This window comes from Pezoporus wallicus, unplaced genomic scaffold, assembly GCF_028554395.1.
Source record: "Pezoporus wallicus isolate ANWC-B61680 ecotype Strahan unplaced genomic scaffold, APGP_CSIRO_Pwel_v1 scaffold_7107, whole genome shotgun sequence".
Taxonomy (NCBI): Eukaryota; Metazoa; Chordata; class Aves; order Psittaciformes; family Psittacidae; genus Pezoporus; species Pezoporus wallicus.
Window position 1 is genome coordinate 7,915,127 of NW_026642114.1, and position 8,027 is coordinate 7,923,153.

Genomic DNA, 8,027 nt, shown 5'->3' on the forward strand with positions numbered 1-8,027 from the left:
GGGACTGTGTCCCCTGGGAGACAGGACCCGAGGACACTGACACCAAAGGCAAGATATCCCCCTCCTTGGAAACAAGGCCAGTCCAGCCTGGCCCAGCTCAGCCTGTCTGCAAAAACAGCACTTTGCCCTGCACCCTCCCTGCCGCTCCCTGGGGTCCCGCAGGCAGCCGCCCCGTGGGAGCTGGGGGCCACTGGGTGCTCTGGTTCCCAGGGAAGGGCTGGAGGTCCTCCCTCGCTGGTGGGGGGCAGGGATGGCCCCAGGGGGGCTGGGGGCATTGGGAGGGCCCTGGGCAGGGCTGAGAGATAGTTTCAATGTTATCACCTCATCGTCTCACCTGTGGAGGGGCCTGCCTGTGGGACAGGAAAGGGCCATAAAGGGCTGTGTCCCCCGCCCTGGATGCAGGCAGCATTCCAGGAGAGAGCTGGGGTGGGCAGCATGGGGTGGCCGCTCTTCCCTGGAACCTGCCTTCTTCTCTGCCTCCTCGTCTGGCTCGCTGCTGCAACTTCAGGTAACAGGGGACATGGGGAAAAGGGGTAGGAGACCTTGGGGGGGGGGGGCGCTGGGGCTGGCGTCACTTCCCTGAGGACTCGCCTCCCTATGGGGATACAAGCAACTGCAAACCCTCCTAGGCAACTCAGGGTGGTTTGAGACCCCAGCCTTTGAATGGGCTCGTCTCAGTCCCCACCAAAGCAGGCCCTGTCCCTGTTCCCCCAGCCCCGCTGCCCTCTTGCCCTTGACAGGCTTGGGATCAAGTGTCTCAATAGCCGCAACTGGCTGCAGTTGCTCAGACGTTGCACACTCATGCAGGGAGCTGATGCCCCAGTCAGACCTTCTGCTGAAAGGCCCAGGGAACTTTCCTACCAAATTCTGCCTCAGTTTCCCCCTGTGCAGATGGGCTCTGGGCAATGCTGAGCTTTCCAAAGACCAGGCTGATCCCCAAAGGGCTCCTGGACCCTCTGAGGCCTCCATGGAGGGAGATCAGAGCAACTGAATTTACCTTGGGTAGAGATGTGCACCCTGGTCCCAGGGAGGGGATGCCCCTGGTGACCCTCAGGCTGCCAAGTGCCTCTGCACATCCCCAGCTCTGCGCTTGCCTCCAGATGCCGAGAAGACCCCAGGCTACTGGAATGAAGGGGCCAGGAGGAGGCTGAAGTCGGCACTGGCATTGCAGCCAGCGGCACAGCGGGCCAGAAACGTTATCCTCTTCATGGGTGATGGTGAGTCCCCCGGGTTCCAGCCAGGCAGGGGACATGGCTGGTGAGAAGGCAGGGCTGATGCAGGTTCTCTCCTCCCCAGCTGGTACGGGGCAATGCCGGAGGAGGCCAGGACTGTCCCAGGCCCCTGCCGCTTACCACCCCACACTGTGGTTCCTGCAGGCATGGGGCTGTCCACCATGTCGGCGGCTCGGATCTACAAGGGGCAGCTGGCTGGCGGCTCAGGCGAGGAGAGTATCTTGGCCATGGAGGCCTTTCCCCACCTGGCCCTGGCCAAGGTGAGTGGGGCAGCACGGGGGGCGGCCCTGGTGCCCCCTGTACAAAGCCCCACTGTCCCCTGCTTGCTTCCAGACCTACACCATCGACCGGCAGGTGCCCGATAGCGCTGGCACAGGCACAGCCTACCTCTGTGGGGTGAAGGCCAATGCCAAGACGCTGGGGCTGAGTGGGGCAGCTGTCTACGGCAAATGCCGCAGTACCTTTGGCAACGAGGTGGACTCAGTCCTGCACCGGGCCAGGCTGGAAGGTAGGAGCAGCAGGCAACCCAACAAGGAGAGCCTGACATAGCATGGCCATCCCAGGGCTGGACAGGCTCTTTTTTAAATGCTTGCCCACGCTGCAGGCAAGTCGGTGGGCATCGTGACGACCACGCGAGTGCAGCACGCATCCCCAGGGGCAGCTTATGCCCACTCGGCCAGCAGGAGCTGGTATGCCGATGCCAACATGCCCAAGGAGGCATTGCGGGATGGCTGCAAGGACATCGCCTACCAGCTGGTGCACAACACGGACATCAATGTGAGTTGGGGAGAGGTCATGGGAGGGAGGGGACATGGGGAACATTGAGAGGGTCTGCTGAGCTCCCCAGCAGGTGATCCTGGGTGGCGGGCGGATGTACATGACCCCCAAGTGGACTGCAGACCCCGAGTACCCAGAGGACCCGGCTCAGAATGGCACCAGGAGGGATGGCCTCGACTTGATTGCCAAGTGGCTGAATGCCAAGCAGGTACCATAGCCGTGTGGATGGGACATGGTGCCAGGCATGCTGTATGTGCCGTTGGCACCGGCTCTGTTCCCACTGGCAGGGTGCCCGCTACGTCTGGGACAAGAAGGGCATGGATGCAGTCGAGGATGACTCCACAAGCCACCTGATGGGTAAGAGCATCACTGCCTGCACCACCAGCAATCTCTCCTCCTGCTTGCTCTGGGGTTGCTGGCAGAAGCACAAAGCAGCCCCGTCACAGATGTTCCCCACACCCTACTTCCCCAGGCCTCTTCGAGCCCAAGGACATGAAGTATGAGCTAAACCGCAACACCTCCACGGACCCCTCCATTGTGGAGATGACAGAGAAGGCCATTCGCATCCTGCGCAGGAACCCCAAAGGCTTTTTCCTCTTTGTGGAAGTTGAGTAGCCCCAGCTGGGCAGTGTGGCTGAGGCTGGGGTGGGATGCGGGTCTTTGGAGCACGGGGTGTTCCAGGGGACCAGGAAGAGGGTGATAGCCATGTTCCCTGTGCAGGTGGCAGGATTGACCACGGCCACCACAGCGGCCGGGCCAAGCAGGCACTGATGGAAGCCGTCATGCTGGACCGGGCAGTGGCACGCGCAGGCGAGCTTACCTCCCCCTCCGACACCTTGACTGTGGTGACAGCTGATCACTCCCATGTCTTCACCTTTGGGGGCAACACGCTGCGTGGCACCTCCATTTTTGGTGGGTCTCGGGGAGGGGTGGTTAGCATCCCTGCTCCCATCCCCCTCTTTTACTCCCACCGAAGGCTGAGCCAGCTGAGATGGGTAGCTGGGGAGAGGTACCTGGCTGGGACAGGAGATGACAGTGTCTTTCCCTGTGCCAGGGCTGGCCCCCAAGAAAGCCAAGGACAAGCAAGCCTACACCAGCATCCTCTATGGCAATGGTCCTGGCTACAGCATTCGCAATGGGGGCCGCCCGTCCCCCAGCCTCCGCGCTGCAGGTAGGAATCTGCTGCGAACGGGATGGGATGGGATGGGATGGGATGGGATGGGATGGGATGGGATGGGATGGGATGGGGGCACAAGGTGGCTGATGGCAGCATCCCATAGGCATGGCCACTGGAGCTGCATGGAGTCCCTGTGTACTGTGTCATTCAGGAGTCACTTGGGCATGAATTGCCCCAGTGCTGGGGTAATTGAAGCTGTTGCCTATCCCTGAGATGGGTAGGAGAGCCTGCTGCCCCCAGCCCCATTTCTCCTACAGAGGACAAGGACTACAGGCAGCAGGCAGCCGTGCCCCTGGAGGTGGAGACCCACAGCGGGGAGGACGTGGTGGTGCTGGCCAAGGGCCCCATGGCCCACCTCTTCCACGGTGTGCAGGAGCAGCATTATATCGCCCATGCCATGGCCTATGCCGCCTGCCTCGAGCCCTACGCCACTGAGCCTGGATGTGGCGCAGCCCGCAGGGCCTCCCGTGGCACCCAGTGTGCACCACAGCCCCTGCTCGCCCTCCTGGCCCTCTGTGTGGCTGCCCACGTGGTGGGGGGCTCAGAGTGAGACCCCCCCAGCCAAGCTCCACTTCAGCCCTGGCTGCCTGCCCCCTCCCCTCGCCACACCATCAAGGGTCGTGGCAGCCGAGTCGCCACCATGGCCAGGATCAAGGAATGCAATAAAACACAGTTGTTTGACTCCATTTGCAGTGCAAGGATTTGCAGCAGTGGTCACCTCCTCAGGCATTGCCCCATACCTCTGTTTCCCCAGGTGGTGATGGCTCCTAGTTCTTCCCCTGGGACCAGCACTGAAAGCGCTGGGGTAAAGGGGGTGATGAAACAAGGGTGAGAGGAGGCCATGTTCCCCCCCCAGTTTTATCAGGCTGGGGCACAGTATGCAAGTGTTGGTACCTTTCTGCAAGGGTTGAACAAGGAGCAGGGTTTTAGTCCACATCCATGGATTTATTGCACAAGTGCTGGGCTTGGTACAGGAGTGACCCCAGGTGCTTCCAATACCCTTGTTGCCCCAGGTCCAATGCTCAGTACTGCCTGTGACACCCTGTGCCAGGTCATGCACGTGCCTGGCACCACAGCATTGTAGGCTGGGCAGGCAGTGATGCCTGCCAGGCACTGCCCATCCTCTTGCCCCCTGCATCTGTTTGTGCCCCGAGTCCATCCATACCCCAGCAGCACCACAGAGGCGCCAGCAGCCCAGCCCATGGCCTTTGTGCTGGATGCCTGGCACTGGGCTATCAGGGACATGCTGAACACCTCCACACACCCTGCAAGGGCTGATACCAGTCCAAAGTCCCTCCCCAGATCTGCTAGAAATGCAGACACTGCCAGCGGTGCTGGGCTACCGGATCTCACCATGCAGCTCCCGGCGCTCCTCATCCTCTGCCTGGGCCTTCGGGCAGAGCTCAGCACTGCTGTCATCCCAGGTGGGGACAAGGATGGGGATGTGCACCTGGCTGGCTGTAGCAGGGCACCCAGCAGGGCACCAGCCTGGCTGATCACAAGGAGGGTTTGGGGAGAGGAGCAGGCGCTTCCTAGCCCTGCAATGGTTGATGGATTTACCCCTGCTTTTCTGGGGTTCTTGGACCAGCTTTTCCCTATGGGATCAGGTTTCTGCAGGTTTCTGGGCTGGAAGGGTCTGGGGAAAGTGGCTGTAGCATCCCCTCCTTGCCATGGATTTGGCCCCATCCCACCTGCCAAATAACTCCCCATTGTGTTCATTTTTACTACCCTCCTCCTTCCCTGCCCCAGGATCTCTGGGGCAGGCAGTGGGTGCAAGCCCACATGGTCTACCCCCACCCCAAACAGTACCCTGAGCTATTCAGTCCATGCTGGAGGAGGCCTCAGCATGTGGATGCCCAGGGAACAAGTCCCCAGTGGATGTGGGTACCCGAGGGATGCAGGAGCTACAGGGATGGAGGTGCTGGTGAGCAGGGGCTGACAGGTACTGCCCTGTCCCAGTGGAGGAGGAGGATCCAGCCTTCTGGAACAGGCAGGCAGCCGCAGCCATTGAGGCCTCCTTCAAGCTGCAGCCCAGGGTAACTGAAGCCAAAAACCTCATCATTTTCCTTGGAGATGGTGAGTCCCACTGGCACGCCCAGCAGAGAGGCTGGCATGAGCAGTGCCCCATGGAGCAGAATGTGGGGAGGGCACCTGGTCCAGAGGGTGACTGGGACCCTCTCTTCTCACCAAGGATTCGGGGTCCCCTCCATCACGGCCACCCGCATTCTAAACGGGCAGCAGCAGGGGAAGCTGGGCCCTGAGACCCCCCTCGCCCTGGATTCTTTCCCCTATGTGGCTCTCTCCAAGGTAAACTCCCACCACACGGGGCACAGGGCCGGGGTGATGTCAGTGGGGCTGCTGGCACAAATGCACATATGGGGTGCACAGGGTCTCTGCCCATCCTGCTTGTCCTTAGGTAAGCAATGGAGTGTGGTGTGGGGTGTTGGGAGGGGGACAGCCCGCTGGGTGCTTCTGCCAACTGTCCCCTGCTCTGAGCCTGGCATGTGTCCTTGGCAGACGTACAGTGTGGACCGGATTGTCTCTGACAGCGCATCGACTTCCACAGCCTACCTCTGCGGGGTTAAGGGCAACTACCACACAGCGGGAGTGAGTGCAGCTGCCCGCCTCTCACAGTGCAACACCACGGCAGGCAATGAGGTTGTCTCAGTGCTGGAGCGAGCCCGCAAAGCTGGTAACAGGGGGTGCAGAGCTGGGAGGGACCCCACTGGGGATGAGGGCTGTGACACCAGGGGCTGCTGTGCCATGAGCATCCCGGGGCTTGGTGGTGGGGGATACCATGTCAACCTTCCTGGGGCCTCATGTGTGTGGGGGCCGCAGGGAAGGCGGTGGGCATCGTGACGACATCACGGGTGCAGCATGCATCGCCCTCGGGGGCCTATGCCCATGTGGTGGACCGCAACTGGTACGCGGATGTCAGCATACCCGAGGAGGCCCGTCTCCAAGGCTGCAAGGACATCGCCTGGCAGATGGTCCACAACGTTGACATCAATGTGAGTGCCTGTGCATGGGAGGGAAGGAGCAAGAGTAGATCCCCCCCGGCACTCCCACTGACACTACATCCATTTCATCCCCTCCAGGTTATCATGGGGGGTGGTAGGATATACATGACCCCTGCAGGGACGCCGGACCCCGAATATCCTACCTATGAAACAGAGAATGGGATACGGGGGGACGGGAAAAACCTTATCAACATGTGGCTGGAGGCACGGCCGGTGGGTAAAGCAGCAGGGACAGTCCTCTGCCCATCATCCTCAGGCATGGGGTCCATCACCTGCTAACCCTCTGTGGGATTTGTCCACAGGGTGCCCGCTATGTCTGGAACAGGACAGAGATGCTGGCTGCAGCTGCTGACCCCAGCGTGACTTACTTGATGGGTAACAAATATCCTATATGCCAGGATCTAACAGCTACCAGGATGCATGCAGGCATTGAGACCGTTCCCAATGTGTCCCCTCCCAGGTCTCTTTGAACCCATGGATATGAAGTATGACCTGGTGCGTAACACCACCTTGGACCCATCGCTCACTGAAATGACAGAGGCTGCCATCACCATCCTGAGCAGAAATCCCAAAGGCTTCTACCTCTTTGTGGAAGGTAAGTGCTTACCTGGGGTGGGCAAGAGGAGGGGGGTCCCACATCCCTGGATAGGGTTAGGAGTTTGGGGTGCTGCCGTTAGTCCCCAGTCCACCTTGGATGCCCTTCTGCAGGTGGCAGGATTGACCACGGCCACCACGAAGGTGCAGCCCAGAAGGCACTGACGGATGGGATTGCATTTGACCGGGCCATCGACCGGGCAGGCGCCCTGACAGATGAGGCGGACACCCTCACCGTGGTCACCGCTGACCACTCACACGTCTTCAGCTTTGGTGGCTACGCCTTGCGTGGTGCCTCCATCTTCGGTAGAGTTCTGCCCAGCCACCAAAAGTGGGGCACAGCCCTATGGCAGGCGCTGCCAGCTCTGGGACACCCTGGCTGCAGCTGGAGGGATGATATGGGCGTTTCTTGGCAGACTACCCACTATTGCCCTCTCCCCAGGTCTGGCTCCAAGCAAAGCTGCTGACAATAAGAGCTACACAGCCATCCTCTATGGGAACGGGCCAGGCTACGTGGGTGCTGTTCGGCCCAACGTGAATGAAGCCACAGCCAGTGAGGGCACGGGGACCATGGTCGGGTGGTGGGATAGGGCTGTGGGCCACTGCTATCCCCCTCACTCCCTCCTTTCCCCTCCCCAGATGAATTCGACTACGTGCAGCAGGCAGCTGTGCCCCTCAAGTCGGAGTCCCATGGTGGTGAGGATGTGGCCATCCTGGCCAAGGGTCCCATGGCCCACCTCTTCCACGGGGTGCAGGAGCAGACCTATGTGGCCCATGCCATGGCTTACGCCGCCTGCCTCGAACCCTATGTTGATTGCCAGCAGCGGAACTCTGCCACTGGAGCCCATACCACCTTCCTGGCCCTGCTCCTCCCCACCGTCCTCCTGCCCCTCTTCCATTGACCCCACAGCCCTGCATTCCCCCCTCCCTACTGCTGCAGCACCCACAGGTGGATGGTAACTTCTTGGAGTATCCCTGATCTGGACATGGCAGTCATGAGGCACCATATCCAGGAATGGGGGGCCCCTACACCACCTGCACAGGTGCTGAGTGTTTAATAAATATGGAATGTGATGCTACTGGGACAGCTGTGTTAGTGCTGTGTGGGTCCCCATGCTGTGCAGGCAGGGCTGGGGGTGCTGCCCACTGCTGCCCATCCCCTCACCGCGGCCTCTTGCATCCGCCTGGCATATCCAGTGCTTTATTGACCAGAAACAGCAGCAACAA

At 60.7% G+C, this 8,027-nt stretch overlaps 2 protein-coding genes across 3 annotated transcripts; both read left to right on the forward strand.

Annotated features, from left to right (window-relative positions):
* The first annotated feature begins 596 nt into the window (after positions 1–596).
* Positions 597–3,932, forward strand: LOC130608854 (intestinal-type alkaline phosphatase 1-like). Its single transcript, XM_057427212.1, has 10 exons — positions 597–1,217; positions 1,377–1,492; positions 1,566–1,740; positions 1,837–2,009; positions 2,083–2,217; positions 2,297–2,366; positions 2,482–2,614; positions 2,728–2,921; positions 3,064–3,180; positions 3,444–3,932. Exons 1-10 carry the CDS (start codon positions 1,208–1,210, stop codon positions 3,734–3,736), a joined length of 1,416 nt encoding a protein of 471 aa, XP_057283195.1. The 5' UTR covers positions 597–1,207; the 3' UTR covers positions 3,737–3,932.
* A 243-nt stretch (positions 3,933–4,175) lies between these two features.
* On the forward strand, positions 4,176–7,815 carry LOC130608853 (intestinal-type alkaline phosphatase-like). 2 transcript variants are annotated; one of them, XM_057427211.1, is made up of 11 exons: positions 4,177–4,610; positions 5,146–5,262; positions 5,378–5,493; positions 5,704–5,878; positions 6,025–6,197; positions 6,285–6,419; positions 6,509–6,581; positions 6,667–6,801; positions 6,915–7,106; positions 7,243–7,353; positions 7,440–7,815. In XM_057427211.1, the coding sequence occupies exons 1-11, from the start codon at positions 4,286–4,288 to the stop codon at positions 7,700–7,702; spliced, it is 1,815 nt and encodes a 604-aa protein (XP_057283194.1). In that variant the 5' UTR covers positions 4,177–4,285; the 3' UTR covers positions 7,703–7,815. The 2 variants fall into 2 exon arrangements, with proteins under 2 accessions (XP_057283193.1, XP_057283194.1); XM_057427210.1 differs by having other exon boundaries at positions 4,176–4,610; positions 7,243–7,815.
* Positions 7,816–8,027: the final 212 nt, after the last annotated feature.

Bases quoted from the DNA above. Each gene is read 5' to 3' on its own strand.
- LOC130608854 (XM_057427212.1), top strand. The intron at 2,367-2,481 runs GTAAGAGCATCA...CTACTTCCCCAG, and splicing joins CTCCACAAGCCACCTGATGG to GCCTCTTCGAGCCCAAGGAC. The intron at 2,922-3,063 runs GTGGGTCTCGGG...TCCCTGTGCCAG, and splicing joins GCGTGGCACCTCCATTTTTG to GGCTGGCCCCCAAGAAAGCC.
- LOC130608853 (XM_057427210.1), top strand. From the start codon at position 4,286: ATGCCTGCCAGGCACTGCCCATCCTCTTGCCCCCTGCATCTGTTTGTG. The intron at 5,263-5,377 runs GTGAGTCCCACT...CTTCTCACCAAG, and splicing joins CATCATTTTCCTTGGAGATG to GATTCGGGGTCCCCTCCATC. The intron at 6,802-6,914 runs GTAAGTGCTTAC...GCCCTTCTGCAG, and splicing joins CTTCTACCTCTTTGTGGAAG to GTGGCAGGATTGACCACGGC.